At 43.9% G+C, this 25,169-nt stretch overlaps 1 protein-coding gene across 1 annotated transcript; it reads left to right on the plus strand.

The window, feature by feature from the left end:
• Nucleotides 1-11,527: 11,527 nt before the first annotated feature.
• Nucleotides 11,528-17,065, plus strand: WNT1 (Wnt family member 1). Its single transcript, XM_072654557.1, has 4 exons — nucleotides 11,528-12,190; nucleotides 13,340-13,593; nucleotides 14,328-14,593; nucleotides 15,309-17,065. The coding sequence occupies exons 1-4, from the start codon at nucleotides 12,090-12,092 to the stop codon at nucleotides 15,795-15,797; spliced, it is 1,110 nt and encodes a 369-aa protein (XP_072510658.1). The 5' UTR covers nucleotides 11,528-12,089; the 3' UTR covers nucleotides 15,798-17,065.
• Nucleotides 17,066-25,169: the final 8,104 nt, after the last annotated feature.

Raw genomic sequence — 25,169 nt, forward strand, 5'->3', positions numbered from 1 at the left:
TTCTCCTCCTGATAGTGTTGCTAATTATAGAAATGGTTATGACTGCAAATCTAGTGTTTTTCCAACAGAGTATGGGAGGGAGGGGGGAAGGGTAGAGAAGAAAACAAGTATCCAGTGTAGAAACATGAATCAGGTATGGAGTGGGTAATTTGTTCCCACACCAAAAAAAAAAAAAAGAATGCTGAACAATAAAGAATCAGGGAATGACTAGAACAGAATTGCTAACCTATCACTGCTAGTACAATTAATTGAGAGTCTAATATTTAATTCTCATTGAGACATAAACAGGTTTGTTTGAGTTTTTTTTTGCAAGACTTCTAACTGAACAATTGGCATTTCACTCCCGTTTAACATCATCCAATCAAATGCCAACTGTACCATCTTTCTGGGCCTCCTCTTCTGCTGATCCTTTCCATGTTGCAAATTCAATACTGCCAAAGCTTCTACAATTACATTCATTCCAACAGAGAATGATGACCTTGCTACCAGTATTACTAGAAGGCCTTCTAAGACCTTTTGATGTTTACAAGATTGATGCTAGAGGGAAGGAAACATGAGAGGTGAGACAACAAAGTTGGGGCCCTCTAGTAAAACTTTAGTTTTACTTCCATAGGAGACACATTAAGGCATCTAGGAGGCACAGTGGACAGAGTATTGGATCTGGAGTCAGGAAGATCTGAGTTCAAATCCAGCCTCAGATACTTACTAGCTATGTGACCCTGGGCAAGTCACTTAACCTTTGTCTGCCTCAGTTTTCTCAAATGGAGATCCTAATAGCACCTACCTCATATCATTATTATGATGAATAACTGAGACAATATCTGTATAGTGTTTAACACAGTGCCTGGCACATGGTAAATACCTAACAAATATTTATTCCAGTCTCATATAGGGAGCAGAGACCCAGATGTTCTCAGCCCTGCCATTATGCTGGACCAGGAAAAGACCTTTCATTCTTGTTTCCCCACATCTCATGAGTCACATCTCAATTTCTCAAAAGTTGAATTCCAAATTCCTGCCAACCTGAAGCCACCTCTTTCTATCTTAGTGTGCCATGAAGAGTCATCAGCAACCAATTAGAGGAACTCAACCCGTCAATGAAGTCAGACATAATTGGAAGTAAGCAGAAAATATCTTCACATGCTTCTAAGGGGGAAGGGAAGTTCATAAGCTTCACTGGAATGGTCTTAGGTGGTTGAAACTTGGAGGAGTAAGTCCTAAATATGTAACTTTCCTTTCTGGTCTTTGACTTCCCAGGGATATATGCTTACTAGTGGGATCTCTGGATTAAAGCACATAGAAATTCTGCTAGTCTCATAATAAAAACATTTGAATTTTAAAACTTCTTAGTAACATAAATGAAACTCCAGTTAGTAGACTTTGCATGTGGATAATATTTCTAAGCTGCTGTGAAAAGTGTTGGAAAGAACACTGGACTTGAAATTAGAAGATCTGAATTCAAGTACAAGTATTACCTCTTATTAACCTTGGAATTTGAGAGCAAGTAGTGTGGGAAACACTTCATATAAGAAGTAACAACCTGGATTCAAATTTTGTCACAGATACTTATTAGTTATGTGAATCTAACTAGGTCATTTAAATTTTCTGAGCCTCAGTTTCCTCACCTACAAAATGCAGATAATATTTCAACTACTTACCTCACAGGGCTATTTTAAAAATCAAATTGAATAAAGTATTTAAAAGACTTTGAATTGCTACATAAACGGCAAGAGCTGCTACTATTACTAAAAAAAAAAAAAAAAAAGAAACAGAGGTGCTTCCTAATATCTTTTGCCTATTATGCACTGCAGCTATTTTACCCCTGCAGAAACATTGCCAACCCAAACCCTACTCTACCATGTATTTTGGATCTCACAAAATTTCGGAGGTGATGGGCTGGAGTAGATGGGCAGAATGCTGTGCTAAGTTGGGAAGAAGTTGGAATGCCTTGAACTATGAGTAAGGACCAAAGAACAGGTCATAGGATCAAAGGATTATATATTTACAGATGAAAGAGACCTCAGACACCATCTAGTCCAGAACTTTCATTTTGTTTGTGAGAAATTTCAACATAGAGCAGTTGAATGACTCAGCCAAGGGCACATAGGCAGTAGGTGGCAAAACCAGGATCCCTACTTAGGAGTTGAGAGTGGTCAAGAAAAGGACAAGAACATCCAAATTAACCAAGTAGTAGATTGATATATCCTGCTCTGACTTGTTGGGACAAAGATCAGCATTCATTTTTTAAAAGGCAAGGATAAAGAGTAATAATAATTAAAAGATGTGGTATAAAACAGAACTCATTTCTGAACTGTTAAAACAAGAACATTAGAATGGGAAATGCAAAGTAGATGCTAGAATGACATCAAGAAGTATTATAATAATTTTATACAGGTCTAGCAGAGGAGTAACTGTTACCTGAGGTTCTAAGAGTAATCCTATAGGAAGCTATACTCTTAACACCATGCCTTAAAATACCCTTATTAGTGTGCTTCCCCTTAAAAACCAACCAATAGAAATATTAACTTTTTAAAATGGCATTTACTAAAATAGTATATCAAAAACACTAATTACAACCATTTCTCCTAAAAAGGTACATTTTCCCTCAAATGTGTAGTCTGTTTGGTGAAGTGTAGGAATGGACTTAAAGTACAATGGTAGTGAGACACATATGTAAGGAGGCAGCTCACAACTCTGATACATCAGAGCTTTGATGTTCTGTTTTGTCAAGAAAGCCCACACAAATTCATTGCAGAACAGGCTTCAATAAATTGCTCCATTTCTAGACTGAGTTGGCTCCTTGAAGGGCACATTTTAGCTGCATGGGTCAACTTTCTGCTGGCTTAAGTAAGTTGTTCCATTGCTGATCTGGATCTTCACAAGGGTCTACTTCAGCTAGGTTGGGCCACACAGTTGCTCAGCTGTGGGTTAAGGGAAGTTGGTCAAGAAATAGAAGAAAAATGAGGGGAAAAAAATCTGTTAAGATTATTACCTTTTTTTTTTTTTTTTTACCATCAAGGGACAGTGGAACCATTGTATTCGGACCTTAACCTCACAGTCCTCAATATGCCTATTAGTGAGATAAAAATGGTCCTAAAGAGAAAAAAAAACCCAAAACAGGTAAAAAAAAAAGCTGAATTGGACCTAATGTATGTAGAAGAGATCTGTGCTGAAGGAAACATAACTGTAAGAGTACTGAGGAATCAGTATGCAAGTTAGCTGAAGGACAGAATGATGGTTAAAAAAACAACTTCAGACTTTTTAATGTCAATAATAGACCACAGAGAAAACATTTACTTACTTTTTGCCTACTCTCTTACCCATACAAAATATTTACATTCTTCATCTATACAATGTATAAGGGTAAGGCTCCAATGGTTATCCCACTCTTTTAACAATAATTCCCTTTGTCAAGTACTTATTAAGTATTTGTCAAGTATTTATTAAGTACCTACTATGTGCCAGGTACTTTACCAAATGCTAAAGATACAAAAAAAGACAAAAACCAGTTCTTGCTCTCAAGAAATTCATAGTTTCATGAAGGGAGACAACATTCAAGTAACTCTGTACATGATATATAAAGGATAAATTGGAGATGACCTCAGAGAGAATGCACTAGGATTAAGGAGAACTTGGAAATTTAAGAAAGTAGAACTTTAGCTGAGACTCAAAGGAAGCAAGGAAAGTCATGAAATGAAGATGAGGAAAAATGTTGGAGGAATAAGGAACAGCGGTGAAAATGCACAGAAGTGAAGATGGCGTATCTTGTTGGAGGAACAACAAGGAGATCAGTGTGGCTGAATTAGAGAGTATGTGGAGGGGAGTGAAATATAAGAGGTCTGAACAGGTGGAAAAGGGTAAGTTTATGAAGGGCTTCTTTGTTACGTAAGAATATTTCTTGATTGAACCAATCAATCAGAAACAAGTGTAAACAGGGCCTGTACACCTCCATGAATCAATCAAAGCCCTTTCATGAGAAACTCTGTCATATCCAATAGGATATTTATATTAGAGAAAAGCTCTTTCTGAATGAGATAGAGTTTCAGGACTGGATGTAGAGAAAAAGCAGCAGGAGTCATGCAGTGCTGAGCCCTAGTGTTATGAGAAAAAAAAGATAAAGTAGGAGTGAGCTGTGACAGAGATGGGAGATCTTAACATTGACCTTACAGGCATCTCAAAGCAGAAGACTCAGGCTGATGGTGCTAGTGTCCTTACACACTCAAAGACTAAGGGAAGTTTTGAGAAAAGATCTGCTCTTTCTCCAGCTTTTCCTTGATCTGTCTATCTATCTACAGATAATATAATATAATATGCTGCTTAATTATCCAAACATTTCCGGTAACCTGAACCAGAGAGTGACCAGAGATTAAGTAGAAATACAAATAAATGTAAATCTAGTGAGAGAACCCAACTCTACCTAAATGTTAGGAATCTTGCTAACTGAGTACTCAGAGAATTTGTGGTTGAACTCATACTTTTTTTGTCTAAAATAAACTCCCTAAAACTGAAGAATAGGGAATCACATGGACCATGGGGGCCAATTATACTGCTCCCAAACTTAAAATGATCTTATTATAGCAAGATGACATACAAATTTAAGATACCATCAATTAAGGTATTAGTAGAGAACAAGGAGGTTTTCAAATTTTATTTTAAAATGGATGACATATTTACAATATCACATTTGAATTAAAGATAAAGAGAATATAAGTTCCCATTGTGATTATTGGTTGTTGGTTATGTTTTTTCATGATTTCATCTGGATTGGTAGAGCACCTGACAGGTGCTGGGAATACAAAAAAGAAAACAAAGAAAAAGTGTCCATGTCCAAAGTATCCATGCCCTCAAGGACTATAGTATGGAGGGAGGAGAGGAGAAAACAAATATATATGTAACTGTAAATAAAATATGAATGTAACTTCCTGGGTTTGTATGTACTGGAATCTTTGTTTGATGCTAGAAGTCCTTTAACACCAGATAAGTTGACAGCTCCTCAGCCTGTTTCAGGACCAAGACTAAATGACCAACTGAAAGAATCCTATGGACAAGCAACCTCATACTAAAGTGCTGACTCTATGTTCCCCTCTGTCATGTGAACTTTTCCTTGACTCCTTTTCCTTAGAAGTCAGAGACATGATGGGGATTCATCTTCCTCTGAAAGGTTATGAAAGTATCAGACACACTTTCACTTTTGGCTCTGTCCCTTGTTCCAAGTGCTGGAAGAGTGCAGAGAGTGCTGGGAGAGATCTGTGATCACTTAAGAGTCTAACTCATCTACTAATTTGCATTTCTGAAACAGACAATACAACACTATGGTCAATTCTTGGGACTCAGAGCCGCATATAGGAAGTGGGGAGTAGGTTGTAATACAAAGCTCCCCAGACTTTCTATTGAAGTTTCCAAAGTCACTTAAACCCTGCCTGTCTCAGTTTCCTCATGAGATAAGGATGAAAATAGCACCTACCTCCCAAGGGTTACTGTGAAGGTCCAATCACATGATATGTGTCAAGCACTACATAAAAATCATATCTTATTTTTCCTCAGGGAAACACAGGGCCTATATTTTTAACATCAACATTGCTACATAGCATGGAAACATGGAATATGAGTCCCTGAAGAATTAAAAATAAGTATTATAAAGAGGGTAATGGAGAGGCACATGGTAGGTATGAGCAGGTTGCAATGAAGACCTTTGGAAAGATAGCATCAAGGAAATGTATGACGGAAAAAGAAGATAGACTGGTCATCCATCAAAGGCAAGGGGTAATAACAGGTGGACATCCTGAGTATTCTACTTGTATTTTCAAAATATCAGGAGAAAACAAGGAAAGCTTACATATATTGTGTGGGCACCCCAGTCAAGTCAGCAAACATCATTGAGTGCCTACTATGTGTCCCGCACCATGCAAAATGCTTCAGAAACAAAAAAAAAATGGTAAAAACAGTCCCTACTTTCAAGATATTCACAGTCTAATAGGGGAGACACCATTGAGACAACTATATCCTGGGTAATATAAAAGGTTTTGCATGGGATTATTCATGTATGATCTATATCAATTTGCTTGCTTTCTCAAGGAGAGAGGAGAGGAAGAAGGGAGAGAATTTGGAACTCAAAATTTTTAAAAATGAATGCTAAAAATTTATTTACATGTAACTGAGAAAAAATAAAATAAAAACAGCTTCATACATCCCAAATATACAAAATAAATAGGAGATAGTCTCAGAGGAAAGGAACTAGCATTAAAAATGAGTAGGAAAGGCTTCTTGGAGACAGTGGGATTTTGACCAATGTTCTTATCTTCACAACCTTGGTAACTCTTCCTTCTTCTTCACCTTTAATATCATGTTTCCCTTAAGTCTTTGCTTCTCCAGGCTACATTTCCATTGACCTTCTTTGACCCTACATGTCCACTGACCCTCCTTCCTCAGGACTTTTGTTTGTATTTCTTTCATTGGGTCAGAGGATTATATAGTTAGAGTTGGTAGAACGTAATGTATAAGTTTAGATCTTAGAGGTACTCTGTTCCAATTCTCTCATTTAACAACCGAGGAAATTGAGGCCCAGAGAGTTTAAGTAACCTGCTAAAGGTCACACTGATAGTAAATGGCAAAATTAGGGTTTGAACCCAGTTACTCTAACTCCAGGTCTAGCACTCTTTTTATCCCACTACTCCATCTCTCATGTACTTAGATAATATTCTGTACTATGATTTTTCACATGTGCCATAGTCCTCTGTAACCCATGATGCATGCATGCAGATTTATTTGGGAGAGGTGCTTTCCACTTTAATAATTTTTAAATTTTTTTTGTTATTCTGAACTTTACAAATACTCATAATCATGAACATTTTCATATGGAAAGAAGAACAGAAGGGCATTGTATATGAAACAGTGAATTTCTACTGTGTATAGTTTAGTTTTTTAGAAGGATATAATAAATTCAACATGTTAATTTCAAGGTTGCTGTGGTTGTCTCCCTCTGGACTTCCTTCTCTTTTCTTCAGTGCATGTAGAATGTTTCAAAGAATCTTTTTTCTTTCTTTTCTTCTTTATTTTTTGACATCACTATCACCAGCCCTCTCTTTGGTATCATTTTTTGAAAAATACTTCCTCTTCTAACAAATAAGCATGATTAAGAAATACAAACCCACATTAGCCATAAACAAAAATGTCTGTCGTGTTTTGCAGTCCAGTCCATCACCTCCATATCAAGAGGTGAAAAGCATATCATTCCTTTGGTGATGTGATTGGTCATTACATTGACCAGTGTTCTTAAGTCTTTCAAAGTTGTTTTTATAATGCTGTGTTATTGGATAACTTGTTATTCTGGTTCTACCTATCCTGGTTTGCTCTTCATAAGTTCATACACATCTTTCTAGATTTCTCTGAAAGCATCTCATCATTTCTATGACATAACAGTATTCCATTCCATTAACAGCCTATATAATTTGTTTTGACCTTTCCCAAATGATGGGCATCCCCTTTTTTCTAATTCTTTGTTACTACAAAAATGCTGCTATGAATATGTCCGTATATATGGATCCTTTCCCTGTTCTTTGATGTCTTTTGGACATGTACTTAGTAGTGGTTTTTTCTGGGTCAAAGGGCACAGAAAATTTAGTGACTTTTGGGGTATAATTTCAAATTACCTCCCAGAATGACTGGACTAATTCACAACTCCACCAATAGTAAACCAGTGTACTTGTTTTCCCACAGCCCCTCAAAATTTGTCATTTTTATTTTTCATCATCTTTGCCAATCTGATGTGTATGAGGTGGAACTTAAGAGTTTAAATTTACATTTCTCTTATTATGAGTGATTTGGAAAGTTTTTCACATGGCTGTTTTTTATAGCTTGGATTTCTATTGTTGAGAATTGCCTACTTCTCTCCTTTGGTCATTTCTCTGTTGAGGAATGCCTCTTGTTCCTATATATTTGAATCCATTTTTTGTGTGTCTTGGGTATCAGACCTTTACCAGAGAAAGTGGCTGCAAAGATTTTCCCCCAATTGCTTCTTTTCTAAGGATAATTGACTTTTGTTTGTTCATAAGCTTTTCAATTTTGTATAACCAAAACTATCCATTTTATCTCTTGTGATCTTCTCTGTTCCTTATTTGCTCAAGGATTCTTTCTATTGGGGATTATTTGGTTTTTTTATCCAGAGGCTGAAGAGTTGTCTTTCACTTTTCACTTTCTCAAGTGCTAAATCCTTTTAGGAAGAGTATCATATATCTAGGGGATTCATTTGGGATTGTTTTATTTTTTGTTTTACTACTTATGCTAGCATGGAATGACACTAGGCTTTGGCTTAGGATTTACATAGACTTGGTGCTATTTCCTGGGCTTCCCCAAAAGGTCATATTCTATCTTTAGTTCATTGTGTCCCACCCAGAGTTTACTCTGAGAAATTTTTGACTCTAGATCAGGTATAACTGATGTCTGGGTTTCCAAGAACCCGTGGATAACCCCCCTAGTTTCTGTATAAACATTCAAGGTAATCCATTCAGATGGAGTACAAGATAGCCTTTATTTAACCTCACAGAAGGTACAGAAGATGCAAAGGACTCACAGTAACTATAAATAAATGCAGAACTGACACAGAGGAACAGTTGAGAGCCCATAAATTATTTTCTCCTTTTCAATGAATCTCTCTTTTGTACCATGGTCCCCAAATCCTTTTGCTAGCTCTATATGGTGGATTGGACCCTGAAGGGACCAGAATTTGAGGTTGTCAGTGAAGAGACAACTTGATATTCTAGAGAAATTCCTCTCTCCTACACAATCCTACACAATCCCTAGAAGGATTAGTAGGATTTTGGCTCAATTTAATAGATTTGAATAAAGAATCCAAGAGTGTCCATTCTTCCCACAATTTGAGCAAACCCAGACACTGAAATTCATCTCCCGGGAGGGTGTGGAATATCCTCCACAATGGCATAGCTTAACCCTCTCCTCCCAGGAGTATGTGATCAACCAGTGGGAAGGTGGGTACATGAGTCCCATTCTCTTCTCACTATTGTCCATTGTTGGCTCTCTCCAATACAGCTACAACACTACCTTAGGCATTCCCCTACTCTACCCCATCCTACAGCTGATTTTCTGGGACTCCATAGGGTGTAGGCCTTTGGGAGATCATAACTTACCCCAACTCAGATACCCAAAGCAACTGTGACAGGGTAAAAATCCCTATCACCTCCCTATTCTACCTTGTCTCTCCTCAAAATTTCTGAATTCTGATTTCTAGGGTGGTCTTTGTACTCTGGAACACACATACACACATACCCACACCCATCCACACACACACACACACACACACACACACACACATGTATATACCCCTTTTCATTTTTTTCAGTAGGAAAGAGTGAATAATAAGATAAGTAAGTATCAATGGATTATGATTACATTACCTGCCTTTTCCTCTCCCCCCACCCCCCAAAAGCATACTTCTATTTCATTTGTCTCTAGATGACCACCATCCTTCCAGTCATACAAGTTCAAAACTTTGGTGTTACCTTCAATTCCTCACTTTCCTTTACCTCACATACCTAAACAAAGGACAATTGTCCTAATCTCTGTCTCTCCTCACTCAGTCTACAGTTTCAAATTACAAATGCCTAATGCCTAGCATAAAGTAAGTACTTAATGACCTGTTGACAAAACATCTACCAAAATGATTTTCCTAAGGAGTAGGCCCAAGCTTATCCCCACCCCACTCAATAAATTCCAGTATCTTTCTTGATTTGAGGATCAAATTTATTTAATCTTTATCTCATCTATTTAAAATTTCTCTTTTATATATTTTATGATGCACACACTGATTAGTATTGTATTAGTACTAATGAGTACACATATACAACAACATTCCAAATGTTTTTCCTCTTGGTGAACTTGACTAAATACATTTGACAACCCCTTAGTGCCTTCAAGGCAAACAATTCATCTTGGAGCATCCCCACTCTCTGGGATTTAGTGAGAAGTGGTCTTTTGTCTTCTTAAAGTGTCAATGGAAGTATCAAAAATTTCCAGGGATAGTTAATTTCAAAAGTCCCAGAAAAAGACCTGTTTCCCAGTAAGTTCAGCAAATGATCAGAGAACTTCCCTGACTAGGACATGGCCACACAATAAGTACTTAAACATTTGTTGAATGGTTCCCTTGGAGTCACATAAATCTCTGAGTCCATGGACAAGTCTCTTTCCTTCCATATACTCATCCTTTCCTATGGCATCCCATATTTGTCTTCATGGTGAGGACCAACCAAGTTACATGACCTAAATTCCAGACAGGAACCTCAGTCATGTCTCCATCTCTGGGTGCCTGGACCAGCAGAAGGGTGGGAGGACAAGATAGGAAGTATGATGTATGTTAAAGTTGATGGTGTAGGCATCTGGGCAGTCTCTTCAAAAACAGGCAGGAGACTTAAAAACAAACAGGAAGACTGGAAAATATAAGTGATTGAGAGATATGTATGAACCTCCTTATTCTATCACTTCTACCATTTGGCCCTGTTCCTCATTGCTCAGTTATTGTGGATTTTCCCTTCTTTGTTCATTCTCGTCTTCCCAATCTTGGCTATGGCCCTCACTGATCCTGCTTTTTTCCGCCTGCCAGTTTCTAAGTTGGAGTGGCACCAGGTCTCAGACCACCTCCCCTATCCCCCACAAAGAGACATAGGGCAACACCCTTAGGGTGACACATGCCACTGGATGACACACTCTGCACAAGATGACACTCCCAGACACATTCACACCCCCTCCATTCTCCCCCACCCCACACACTCATCCTCTCACCTCCACAGGCAGACCCAGACATTTTCCTTCCCTTTAATAACCATGTATATCACTCCTCACCCCTACAGGTCAGGATATACGCATTCTGAATTCATTCCTAATTCACCCTCATATATGGTACACATACAGATGTACACTCGCTGACACACTGCACACATAGAACACACATTCTCAAAGACATTCATTCACATTGGTATTCTCATGTTCACTTATACATGCATATTGTACCTTTTACACACTTCCCCCCTCTCACCACAGCTACTTGCACACATCCACACTTGCACACTTGTACACGCACAAACTTACATATGTACACCTTTGAACATAGTGAATTTGAACTCATTCTCCCTACTCCCACCCCCAGACTGCGATTCTCTGCTTAGTTTCTCCCGCCACTTGATTTCAGCCGCTCCTCTTCGTCTCCCCGCCCCCCACCCAAGTCCTTCTCCCACGCTCTCTGCAATCTTGTCCTGCCTCTCTCTTCCCTCCCCCATCTCTGGGACTCCCCTGACCACTGCCCGCAGTGTCTCCCTCCTCCCCCAGGCCGGCTGTCTGGGGTTCCTGGGTGGGGTGGTTTCTCCCCCGCGTCCCATTCTCAAACCGCAGCCTGCGGACTCTCCGGGTGGGGGGTAGGGGCGGTGGAATCTGAGGTGACGTCGAAAGTACAACCCAATATAGGGGGCGGGGTGGGGAAGGGCGGGACTGTGGCTGGGGTAACGGGGCTGGGGGCTCTAGAGCCAGATCTCTCTAAAGTCTGCATTTGCCGCTCCCCCTGCCGGTCACATAACTGACTCGACTGGCTTGTCCCCGACGGACCTGGGCAGGGGGGAGGAGTGAGGGTGAAGCGCGTAGGAGGGAATCCCGAGGGGAGGGGTCGGCAGCCGGTGCCTAGACTGGGGGGCGGGAGCCCTGAAGCAAAGGGCGGGGGGTGAGCCCCGACGGCCAGCCTGCCAGCTCCGCAAGCAGATGAGCCAGAGTCCCGTAAGACCCCGCGATCCATTGTCTGAGCCCCTGTCCTGTGTGCCCCTGAGTGGAGGCCCGGCCCGACCTGTCCCGGGGACCCTCCTTGTCTTCACAGCAGCTATAATAGGTGGCGTTGCTGATCTAGGAGACTTCACTCTGTCATCCCTGCCGGGACCTCGCTGTGCAGCTCCGCAAGCCATGCTGCAAGCCGTCACCTGGACCCGGGAGTTTTAGATCAGATTCGGGGATCCTGGGAACCCGGGGCCAACGCCGCCTATCCTGCTCCGCCATAGCGGGAAGCAGCAAGTCCAGTCCCGGCTCGCCACATACTGGTGATGGGGACCGAAACTCTGCTTTTGAGCTGGGGAGCCGCGACACTGCTGGCGCTCGCGGCTATGCCTGGAGTTCTGGCCGCCAACAGCAGCGGCAGATGGTGGTGAGTGATCCCAGGTCAGGGGACTCTGGAGTCGGGGCTGTTAACCCCACGTTTTCCACACAGATCTCAAATACACGGAGACAGATGGACAGACTTCCTAGACATTGTGCATTCTTACACATACGCTCCATTCCTTTGGGGGGAAGAACCCCCAGATACTAAGGCTGGGAGGGAGAGACTGGGAAACTGAAAAGGGCCTCGGAGCTGTCCAGAGCTGTCCAAAGTTGCTGCCGGAGGCTTGAGGCTTAGGAGGTTACAGTATCAGAGACTCCAGTCTCAACTCTTCCCTTGCGCTCCTGGGCTCTCCAACCCCTACTAATACCAGGAACAGCAGATCTCCCAATAGTTCTTTCTCCGTGTTTACTGCTGTCTTCTCTCTCTCTCTCTCTCTCTCTCTCTCTCTCTCTCTCTCTCTCTCTCTCTCTCTCTCTCTCTCTCTCTCTCTCTCTTCTCTTCCCTGTTCCTGTTGCCCTTTCCCTGCTCTCCCACAGCTTCCCTCCACGTAGGACAAACCCGACTATAGTAAAGGGGTAGGGGGAGCGGGTACTCAGTCCCTGTCTACCCAACAGCTCGGATGGTCACAGTGGCCCTGGCCTCTTTTTAACAGAAAGCCCCTTGAGTTTCACAAGCCTGGTGGTGAATGGATACAAGTCAATCTGCCTGCAGACCCTTGATTCAATTGATCTGCAGTTTGGGGTTTTCTTTCATCCTGAGTCTCATCTCTCTTCTTTAGAGGGGAAAGTGGGACAGAGATTTTGGCACCTCAGTTTGGGTCTCAATCATTTCGCCACTCAATCTTTACAGAGCAGTTGGGGTGGTGGTGGAAGAGAATGGACTTGTCTTGGGAGAGAAACTTGACTGGGAACCAAAATCCAAATGCCCAGTTCTTATTGATGACATTGGGTGTAGCGGAACCTCAGGAACCTAGGCACCTGGATTTTATGGTTATGGTGCTTTCTTCTGCCCTGCTTCAGTAGGGAAGGGGTTGAGGTGTTTTGGTAGACATTTACTACATGTTTGTTGAATGGGAAAGAATAGGACTGGGTAGAGTATAGGCTCTTTGCGGGGAGTGGGGGAGGGCAGGGAGGGAGACAGAGCTCTAAGACCCTAAACTAAGCCTGAGCCCCTGACATCCGTGTCCGACCTCAGGGGCATAGTGAACGTGGCGTCCTCCACCAACCTGCTGACCGACTCAAAGAGCTTGCAATTGGTGCTGGAACCAAGTTTGCAGTTGCTTAGCCGCAAACAGCGGCGGCTAATTCGGCAAAACCCGGGCATCTTGCACAGCGTGAGCGGCGGTCTGCAGAGCGCTGTGAGGGAGTGCAAGTGGCAGTTTCGGAATCGTCGCTGGAACTGTCCCACGGCTTCAGGGCCCCACGTTTTCGGCAAGATAGTCAACCGAGGTGCGAGCTGCGAAGTTGGGGGTTTGGAGGCAGGGAGTGGTGTGGGAGGAGGCGGGAGGAGATTGTGTGACTGGAGTTAGACAAAGGTTGCACCAAGGGATAGGTAGGTTCCTGCTGCTGCTTTAACCTAAATAAGGTCAATCCTAGGCTAGAAATTTACAGAAGCCTATGCCCCCAGAGGGCATACAGACATCCAATCAATCAATCGACACATGGTTGTTGCGCACTTACTATGTGACAATTTTTTTATTGTTGCAAAGTCCCATATTCACTTTTCCCTACCAGAAAGCTGGCACTAAGGTTTCTCCTCTTGGGAACTAGCTAGCTCTCGGTCACCTCCAGCTTAGTAGGGGCTGCGCTTCGGGGAGAGATTGGGGGACGTGTAGGAAGTTTACGTGCCCTCCGGTGGCGACTGAGGGCACTGTGTCTGCCCATCTCTTCTTTTCATACTCCCTCTTTTCTGGATAAATGCTGGAGAAACTGAGGCAGAAGAGAGCTATAGGCTCGCTTTCTAAATTTCCAACTATCCTTTGCAACTAAAATGCTTGCTGGATGTGAGCGTGTGTGCGTGTGTCTACAGCGGTTTGTGAGGCAAGGAATGTAGGGGAGTTAATCTGTGCATGTGTTCAGAATTTCTGGGTTCCAAAAGAAGTTTCAAGTACCTCCCTCCTCCCGGCTATAATCCCAGCACCATCACCCACCCCAGTGACCCCCATTTCTCTTCTCCCTAACAGGTTGCCGAGAGACCGCCTTTATCTTCGCCATCACATCTGCCGGGGTGACACACTCTGTTGCTCGCTCCTGTTCCGAGGGTTCAATAGAATCTTGTACGTGCGACTACCGGCGACGTGGTCCAGGAGGTCCGGACTGGCACTGGGGCGGCTGCAGTGACAACATCGACTTCGGTCGCCTCTTTGGCCGAGAATTTGTGGACTCTGGGGAGAAGGGGAGGGACCTGCGTTTCCTCATGAACCTTCACAACAACGAGGCGGGGCGCACGGTAAGGGAGCTCTAGGAGTGTGTGTGTGTGTGTGTGTGTGTGTGTGTGTGTGTGTGTGTGTGTGTGTGTGTGTGTGTGTGTGTGTAAGGGTGCATAATGAAGGGGGTAGGAAAGCCATAGTGAGAGCTCACAACCAGAAAGCCAGCCCTTAGATTAGCAAGGATGTGTGTACATGGGAGAGGCGGGCAGTTAGTCCCAGGTTAGCAACGGTATGTGGGAGTGGGGTTAGTGTGGGCTTCTGGTAGAGAGAAGATTGTGAAACTCCGGGGCCTGGGAAAGCTGGGGTGGAAGGGCTCAGGTGAGTGGGTCAAATGGCCAGGCAACCCAATCCTGGGGAATAAATGGTCAATGAACGGGACGGAAAGGCTTGGGAATCATGGGATCAGAGACTTAGAAGAGACGAAAAAGAGCATCTAGCCCAATTCCTTCATTTACATATTTTGACTTGCCTAGTAAATAGGGTAGGGTAGACCCAGAGCTCAAATGCGATCTTTCGATTCCAAGCGCTTTCCCCATTGCTACGGGCTGCTTCTAGAAAGAATCAACAGGAAAGAAAGGAAGCAGATGGGGTTCAAAGCATCAGCCGCTCCGGGCACTGGTGTGCACTTGACTGCCCTAGGAAAGGACTGTATTTAGGGAAGATGACAGGATGATTTTAGGGAAGTGGGATGGTCCGGGGAGGCTACAGGAACTGACGACTGGCTGTTTCTCACAGACAGTGTTCTCGGAGATGCGCCAGGAATGCAAGTGCCACGGCATGTCGGGCTCATGCACAGTGCGCACGTGCTGGATGAGATTGCCCACGCTGCGCGCGGTGGGCGACGTGCTGCGGGACCGCTTTGACGGCGCCTCACGCGTGCTCTACGGCAACAGGGGCAGTAATCGCGCATCCCGCGCGGAACTACTGCGCCTGGAGCCCGAAGATCCTGCCCACAAGCCACCCTCCCCTCACGACCTCGTGTATTTCGAGAAGTCGCCCAACTTCTGCACCTACAGTGGGCGCATGGGCACGGCGGGCACTACTGGACGCGCCTGCAACAGCTCTTCCCCGGCCCTGGACGGCTGCGAGCTTCTGTGCTGCGGGAGAGGCCACCGCACGCGCACGCAGCGCGTCACGGAGCGCTGCAACTGCACCTTCCACTGGTGCTGCCACGTCAGCTGCCGCAACTGCACCCACACGAGAGTGCTGCACGAATGTCTGTGAGGGAAGGGGCCCTCCTGCCTAGAAACCTGCGAATCCCCAGCCTCTGAGGGGCACCACCCTCTGGACTCTCGCCATGCACTGCAGTCACACACACACACACACACACACACACACACACACACACACACACACACACACACACACACACACACACACACACACGGAATCCCAGGAACTCCCAGGCCCGAAACCCCTATCCTCATTTTTCCATGGTCCACGAATGCCCCCTTTCCACACCTCCCTTTCTCCACAGACAACCACTTCACCTCCCCTCTCCACTCCTCACCCCTCCATTCCATCCTCGCAGTTCAATCAAGGGAACACAAAATCTCTTACTTAGGGGTGAACCGTAGCCCACAATCCCATGATGACAGATGTACTCTTGTAGCTATTTCCCCCAGAACTTACCCTAGGGGAAATACTCAGCAGCACTGCCCCCACCCCTTCTGTGAAAATCTTCACTCAGGCCCACTCACTTCCAGCACAGAACAAGAGATTTGATTTCAACTCTTCCACCCCCCTGGGGCATATAGAGGTTAGAGAAGGAAACCCTCACTATCTTTGATAATGATCCTCTATATTCTCCTTCCCTTTCTAATATTATTTCCTTTCTCTTTTTTCTCTCTCTTTCTCACACCATCTCTCCCTGTCTTGCTTTTTCTCCTCTGATTCCCGTAAAGGCCCTTTTACTTTCCTGGGTTGTGAAGAGGCCCCAGGTATTGGAAAGCCAGGCAGGCACTGAGACCTAGGACCCAGCCTCAGGCATCAAACCATGGGCAATGCCCACCTCTCTCCTTACCCACAGCAGGAGCAGAAGAGATCTAGGGGAGAAGGGCAGCTGTGATGATGTGTCTAATGGGATTAGGGAGACCCAGATGATGTCACCCTCCATCCAGCCTCTGCAATGGGGCCATTGAACAGCTGTAAGCTCTGCCTACTATGTCCCCACTCTCAACCCCTCCCATCCTCCTCCCTAGTCAGTGTGTAAATAATTTGCACTGAACTGTGGATACAAAGCCGAGGATTTGGTTCTTGTAAATAAAACTATTTATTGCGCTGGGTCCCAGCCTGATCCACAGAACTACCCCTACCTCCAGACTCCATTCCACTCTTTCTTCACTTGCTCTGACCTATTCCTTCTCTCATTTCTCCTTTATCTCTTCTCAAAGATTTCTTCGGCCACAGAAACCAACATTTCTCTTCTGTGTAACCATTGTCAACTCTTCTGTCCCCTGTAGTATATTTTCCTTTGCAGAATAAAATTTCTATTTTTGATCAGTGATATAAATGCTTTTTCCTTGAACATCCCATTGTAGGTGCTAACCCTACTTTTTCTCAGCAAGGATCTTTTATGTTTCCAGCAACCCAGAGATAAAGGGAGGCCTTAGGAAGGAGTAATCCAAACAGACTTGGGCCCTTAACAGAGGTCAGGCCAGAGATTGGGGTCTTTGACCTCCAGCTGACTCTCCTGAGGCCACTAGTGGACCCTCTTCTTCTATGGAAAGAACACAATTTGGGAAGTCCCCACAAGTGGTTTGGAGTCTCTCTTCTGTCATTTAATAGCTGTATGTTCTCAGAAAATCCACTTGTCTTCTATGCCTCAATTTCTTTTTTGAAACATTATTCTGTTTATATCATAGAATGATGGGATTCAGAGACAGAAGGGAACCTGAGATATTATCTAATACAACCGCTTCATTTTATGGAGGAGAAAACTAATGCTCAGAGAGATTGAGTCTCATGTCAGATTCCACAGCTATAAATAATAATAGTAAGATAAGAGACTATATTCAAATTCCAATCACTTGGCTCAACTCTAGTGTCCTATCCACTAAATCATGATTACCCGCTCTGCTGCACTGTCTTCCTCTCCACTTACATTATCCTTAAGTTTCTTCACTGACAAAGTGGAAATCCAATCTACTTGTCCTAATCATCTCCCAGAATTATTTATGAGATCATAGATGTAAAAGTTCTTGGAAGTAAAAAATACAGTACAACTGTCAGGCTTGATTATGATAATGACAGAAGTGAGGCCCCAAGGCCCATCTGTTCTAGCTCCAGTCTTGGAATTTTTTCTTTAAGAGGAAAGGAGTCCCACAGAAGACAGGCAGCCTTCCTAACTCCAAAGAGAACACCCAATATGGTATATGGAAGTCCCAGCAAACTGGTGGTAGTGTCCTAGGTCTAAAAGATCAAAACTGAAGGGTAACTCTCAAGGATTTAGAAATGAAAGGAATCTAGGAAGGAGCAAGGGCAAGGGACCAAATCATAAAACTAACCCAAATACAATCTTCACCCAAGTGTAATCTTAATCAAGCTCATAGCACAAGTACTGAACAGCTTAACCCTGACATCACCTCAATACTACTGAAACCAGAACTGTGACTATCACTAACCATAACATTCATTTTACATTCAACAAGTGCCTATTATCCTAATCCTAGACCTAACCAGCACCTTCCCTGGAACCCTGAGCCTTAATCATAACCCTGTCTACTTACCATTTACCCAATTTCTTTTGGTTCTTGAAAGGCAAAAAACTTTCAAGCTAAGCATCTAGACTTTTTCTTATGCCCTACCCCATGCGTCAGCTAACTCCTTGTTCCCAGCCCAAAGAGAAAAAGAATGGATTACTTCTGGAGAGAAAGAGGTACTGAGGAATGTGGAATGCAAGGACATGTGGGGATAGTGTTCAACATAGAAAAGAACGTTCTGGGGAAGAATCATATATTATTCCTCTCTCAAACTAGGGAGCATCCATATCCTCCTTTGTTATCTCCCTCATAACTAGACCTTAGGGAAGGAGATGAATGGGGAGAAAGAAGTTTAAAGACGTGGAAGAAGCAATACAGGAAGCAATACAAAAGAATGGTCTGGAGTTGGAAGACATGGGACTCTAGCTCCTTTTGATCTGAAAAACAGAGCTACTGTTATCTGCCCAGTGGCTACCTCATTGGGTTGTTATGGGGCTAAAAGAAGACAGCTAGGTGAAAGATGTCTGAAAAGCACCCTAAAAAAGTTAAGGTCAGACCTTTGCATTTCAAGTTGCTCATATGCATACTTCTCAGGAAACCGGGGAGTGGGTGAGCAGAGCGAGGACAGATAGGCAACAGAGGGCTACCATTTAGAAAAATAAAATGGGATTCAATGGGACAGGGGAAAGGGAAAATGAAGCTTTGCCCAAGTGGGGGAAGGAACCCAGGGGGACTAGCTTGGGTTCTCCAGTTTCAATCGGTGCCAGAACCCTTAGAAATGGGCTGGCCTTAGTGAATCAAGGGGTGGTGTCGCTGCTGAAAAACTCCAGGATGGGAGGGAGGAAAGGCAGGAAGGAAAGACATGCGAGCTGGGTGGAGGGGTTGGCATGCATGAAGTTGTCTGGGGGGCCCAGCATGCTTGTAGTAGCACACACCTCAGCATTTGCACCCTGGAAAAACCCTGTCAGTGGGGCTGCAAATATCCTGGGGTTCAGTTCCCCACCTCCCACCCCCCTCAGCACCAGCTAAATGCTGCTCACCAGCCCAGAGAGAGAAAAATAACAAAGAGAGGAGAAAATAAGCTGTTTGGCTGTGGTGTGAGCAGGAATATCCATGCAGAACTGCCCACCACTCACCCTTACTCACTCTTTCCACACCCAGACAGGGCGTCCGACTTGAGACAGAGCCCCCCACACACACATGCACATTCACGCACACACAGACACACAGACACACACACACATACACACGTCTGGGCTAAAAGCAGCATCCGGTGAGAGGCAGGTTATAAATATGCCTGGGGAGCTGCCTTCAAATAGCTCCCTTGTCATTCCCTGAGGAAAGGCCAGGTGTGGGGGTGTTTCCTATGAAGGGACAGAGGGTTACCCTACACCCCCAGACCTAAGAAGGGAGCCACGGTTGAGGAACCAGGTTGGGACTCCCCTGGAAGGCAATGGGGCCCTTTTCCAAGAATCTATGCAATGAGCTGCATTTTTTTTTTTTTTGCCCTTTTCCATTGAGAGTAGTAGCAACAGGGCCTCTTAGGCTCCTGGACACTTTGCTGCAAATAAGGAGAGAATTTGCACAGCCTACTGTTAATTTTCCCATCCTTCGCAAGCCTTGGAGGTCAAAGAGGCTGTCTTGGCCAGACCTGGTGAAATCTCTTAAAAATACAGGCCTGGGGGAAGGTCAATCTTCATACAAAGTCCAGCTGATACTTCTAGCCAGATATCACTCCCCTCACCCCTATTCATACTGTGCCACACACGTGTTCTCCAAAAGACATACACAGACATGTTCATGCATAAATATAAAAACGTGCGCATGAATTTCAGACATTGGAAATATATGAGTAGAACCGTGCTTGTGTATTACATATGTATATGCATACAATTATATATGCACTTGAGCACCCATTCACATATGAATGTGAGCACAAAGACATGTCCAGCACTTCTAAATATTTCTTAGAGTGAATCCATTAGCCTGCTCCAAATGGACATAGGACGATTATTGGGAAGCAAAACTTCTGGTTTCACCACTGACTGAGTGGAAGACTTGGGGGTGGAGCAGTGCTAATTCTTCCTAGACCTCCTCTGGTCTCAGTCAAGTGAGGAAAGTGCTCTATGCCCCTCCCTACCTCTCTGGGGTTCCTGATGTGGGCAGCAGGGGTGGGGGGGCGGTCTTCAGGTGAGGAAATATCGGGAACTGGCTGATCATCGTGATCTCTCTACAGTAGGGCCTAGGGAGACTTTAGCCTCCTATTCCTGCCTGGAATTACATGCCCACAAGATGCCATGCTGAGCAAAAGAGTAGGGGAATGCTTCTCCACTCTGGGAGCGCCCAGCTTCCTCCCAGGACCTGTGCCCTCTCCTTTCTAGCCCTCCCCCACATTAATCCTCGGAAGTGAGGGGGTGACCCAGGCAGTCCCCTTGGGTTTTATTGTGGTCCCTCACCCTCCCCATTGGCGTCTAATTAACTCCTCCTGCCTCCTGGTTTTGTGTGCCCCCTCCCTTACCCCACCTTGTTGCCCCGCCCCTCCGCTCGTCCAGCTCCCCCCAAAGGACATTCCAACCCAGTCAGCCCTTCGTGCCAGGGCAACCAGGGCCGGACTTTGGCCTAATCCTCCCGCCGCCTGGCCAGGCTGGGGGACCCCCACTCACCTCCCCATCTCTGGGGACGGCCCGGCTCTGCTGTGGCGGAGACACACAATCAGGACAAAGGCGCGGGCCCCGGGGGGCTAACGCAGCCTTCACGCCCAGGTTGTGGGGCATGGGGGAGTTTAATGAATTGTCCATCACGCCTTTCAGGGCTGGCCCGTCAGGCTGGATTAATCTTCGGAGCCCTGGTGGGGCAGGAGACACTAAGCCTGTATTTATTACTCTCCCTTTGTCACTAATTGAGGTAATTATCTGTGACTCTGGCCCTGGCCGACAATGCTGCATTCACTCCCCCGACCTCAGACGGGCCTGGCTCTCACTCCCGGATTCCTCCCTCCCCATCTCCCGTCTCCCCCAAACCCACCAAGGGCCAATTCAGACCCTAGAGCATCTTGGGAGAATGGACAACATCCCACAATACCCTATATCCACTACTATGGGGAACTGTCCAGCTTCTTGTAAAAGGTAATAGAAAGTAGTGTTGGGGAACCTCAGGGACAAAGACTTTGCTGGCAGAGGTTTTCTAGCCCATTCAGAGGCATGCTTATGGGATCAGTGGTTTTGTATAATCTCTGCACATTTAACTTCTGGGGAGCGCAGCATCATTCAAATTTAGAGGATCTTCTGATCCATTCTGAGAATCTGGTTTCCTCCGACACCTTAGATGAAGCAGAACGTGGACTTTCCCCAATCCCTTCCAAATTTCCACCTTAATCCATCCTGGACTCCCAAATCCTCTATTATAATTTTCAGGGTGACTGGAAGTGGAACCAGGGAAGGAAAAAAGTGGAACAGAGATGAAGGTGATGTATACTTTCGGGGTATTCAGGGTTTGGAGTCAACAGAGAGCTCAGAGAAAACTGCATGAAGTATGGCTTTGGGGAAAGGACTTACTTATATGGACCAATCAATTGAGGGCAGCCAGTGGATTGGGCAGGAGGACCTGAATTCAAATCCAGCCTCAGGCACTTATTAGCTGTGTGACTCTGGGCAAGTCACTTAACCTCTGTTTGCCTTAGTTTCTTTAACTGTAAAGAGGAGATAATAATGGCATCCATGCACAGAGTTTTTGTGAGGATCAAATGAGATAATATTTGTAAACGTTCTTAGCACAGTGCCTGGCATATAGAACATGCAGTATAAATGCTTAATCCATTCCCTTTCTCCAATGACAGATTTCCTACATGTCTGTGTCCATGCAGGGACTTCATATAAAGACATGTGAGCCTATGAAGAGACAAGAGGCAGGTCCTGGATGGTACAGTTCCCACAAAACAACTTCTGTGGGAAAGGGTTTTAGTCCAATGCTTATTTAATCTGCTATGGAGAAGGCATACCTACATGGGTCTCTTTGTGGAAGTATCAATGACGAGCCTCAGGAGAAGAAACTTGTATTTCTTTGCTAGGGTTTGTCTGCTCCTATCTACTCCAATTCCACTGAGGCTCCTTATTCTCAAACGGAACTCCTAGGAAGTGATATCCCAGGCTGAGATCATCATTTCAATTATAACACGAGGCACAAATATAAAAATGAAACTGCCCCCAAGCAGCCTACAGTCTATTCAGAAAGTAGTCATTTCATTTAAAGACTTTGGGGAGCTGAAAGAGTATTGAGAACACAAACAGTCTGTGCACCAGTATCTTGCATTCACTACTAGATACTGTGGGAACAGCTCCTAAAAAGGGGAAAGTAGGTTCTGCCTCCTGCCCTGAAAAGACAGAATTCATGTGGGATCCAGATTCTCCCACCCATTATCCAATGAATATTCCTCAAGTATTGTCTTGATCAAGCTATTCATCTTCACAAAAGACTTTTTGGGGCTCCCCAAATAAAATCAAGTTATCAACAAGGGAGGAAAAGCAAGAACAAATATTTAAGTACCTACTGTGTGCCAAGCATTGTGCTAAACCCTTTTACAAATATTAACTCATTGGATTCTCACAACAACCCTGTGAGGTAGGTGCTACTAAAATCTTAATTTTACAGTTGAGGAAACTGAGGCAGACAGTCCCATTTGAACTCAAGTCTCCATGTCTCCAGGCCAATCTAGCTCTATCCAACACTGTAGCACTTAGTTGCCTCTTAACATGCATGGATTACGTACTTACAATGTTCTAAGCAAGGTGCTATGTGCTAGGGGTACAAAGAAAGACAGAGAGTGGTCCCTGCTCTCACAGTCAAATGGAAGAGACAGTATGTCAACAACTACACATAAATAAAATGTGTACTGGATAAAATGAAGACAATCAGCAGGGAAGGCACAAGCTTTAAGGTGGATTTGGGAAAGACTTCCTCTAGAATGTGGAATTTTAGCTCCGGTTTAAAGGAAAGGTAAGCATCAACTTAATCCATGCCAATCCATAGGAGTCCACGCTATCTTTCCAACTTTGTGATATAGTACATAGAGGGTAGGAAGAGACCTCAGAGGTCATTTAGCTCAAAACCTACTCACATCATAGGTCCCATCTATAATGTAATAATAACGTGTTATAATAATATAATATTTAGCAAAGGAGCTGTCAAACTTTTGTTTAAAGATGTCTGGTCATGGAATTAGTCGATGTGGTAAAATGGAAGGAGTTCTGGATTTAGAGCCAGGGAACCTTAGTTTGAATCTCGTTTCTGTTGTTTACTTAACTGTGACCAGGCCAAACCAACTAACCTCTATCCTTCAGTTTCCTCATTTGCAAAATGAGGGAGTTTTATGATGATTTCTAATGTTCCTTCTAGCTCTAGTATTCTAGTGTAGTGTCTATGTGTGTTGGGGAAGGGATGGAGAAATGAATGGGAAGAGCTATCCACTCAGTAGATTTTAAAAGGAGTTACTGCCCTCTAGATCTTCTTCCTTTGTAACTCTAGGACTAACTTTAAGGATGAACAGGGAGGTATCTTTCCCCAGTCAAACAAAGTTCATGGCAGCTGCAATCACAAGGCACACACATGTCTTGCCTAAGCAGGTCCCAGGTTGCCTCTTCTGTTTGTGCCTTTCTCCTGAGTGAGCATAGATGACCAAACTGTGATCCTGAAATGGATACATCTAGGCTTAGCACAATCTCATGAGAGGTTGGGTACTCCTGGGTCTCTCAGCTGACTGGTAGCATGAGGAGAGTCCTTCAACTACAGGGTAGTTGGGAGGGGTGTAGTGGTGGAGAATCTGCCACTCTGAGGCCACATGTGGCCCTCTAGGTCCTCAAGTGCTGGTAGCCCTTTGACTGAGCCCAAACTTTACAGAATAAATCCCCTTAATAAAAGGATTTGTTCTACAAAACATGTGGCCTTGAGGTTGCAGATTCCCTGCTCTTGATCTAAACCCTTCTCCAAGACAGGGAATCAAGCCCTGGCCTGGCTTGCCAAAAGACAAATATTTTCCTTGACAGCAGAGACAGTGAATGTGAAATGCCAATTTAGTAGTCCTTTAAATGCTTCGTATTTTGATATTTAAGTATCCTACCAAGAGAAAATGCCAGTCATTTCAAGTGACAGCTATTTGTTTAAAAGATGCGTAATTCTGAACATGACAATCAATAACATGATCATTTCCATATATACAGAACAGAAAAACACTATTGTACAAGAAACCTCAAATTTCCATTATGTACAACTTTCATTTTTAAAAGAATATAATAAAGTCAACATATTAATTTCAAAGTTGTTAGTTTGTCTTGCCTTCTGAACCTCCTTCTACTCTCTCCTGTGCTTCAAAAAAGCTGTAAGTACCCCCTTTTCTTTCTTTTCTTATTTTAGCATCACTTTCACTAGTATTCTTTTCCCTCCCAAAACCCCTCTTTGAAGAAAATAATTGCGACAAACAAGTTTAATCAAACAAAGTAAATCCACATATTGGCCATGTTCAAAAAATATATATTTCCCTTTCTTTCCTAGTAGCTTTTAAGTGAGGAGAAAGAAGCAATTCTGTGGGCCTCCAGTGTGGTGAGAAGTAGTGGAGAGGAAGTGGAAGTGTTCTACCAACCACTAGAGTCAATCTTAGTTCTCCATTTGCATTCCCAGGTGTCATGTGGCCATGAATGCATGATGCCTCTGGGTCTTCTTGTCTACTGTATTTCATTCTTTTATTCTGTTAAGTGAACGACCATAAGAGAAAGAATGAACCAGACTGTAATCCTGTGAGCTTTGAAAATTCAAAAGATCCATCAAAAGTCCTATTAACCACCTGGACTCCATGGCATAGTCTACTGGTAGCCCCAGCTGCCAAGTCCTTTCAGCAGTTCAGCCC

Source organism: Notamacropus eugenii, chromosome 3 (assembly GCF_028372415.1).
Source record: "Notamacropus eugenii isolate mMacEug1 chromosome 3, mMacEug1.pri_v2, whole genome shotgun sequence".
Taxonomy (NCBI): Eukaryota; Metazoa; Chordata; class Mammalia; order Diprotodontia; family Macropodidae; genus Notamacropus; species Notamacropus eugenii.

Excerpts from the sequence above, each read along its gene's own strand:
- WNT1 (XM_072654557.1), top strand. The coding sequence starts at position 12,090 with ATGGGGACCGAAACTCTGCTTTTGAGCTGGGGAGCCGCGACACTGCTG. Across the intron at positions 13,594-14,327 it reads CGGCAAGATAGTCAACCGAG|GTTGCCGAGAGACCGCCTTT; the intron begins GTGCGAGCTGCG and ends TCTCCCTAACAG. Across the intron at positions 14,594-15,308 it reads ACAACGAGGCGGGGCGCACG|ACAGTGTTCTCGGAGATGCG; the intron begins GTAAGGGAGCTC and ends TGTTTCTCACAG.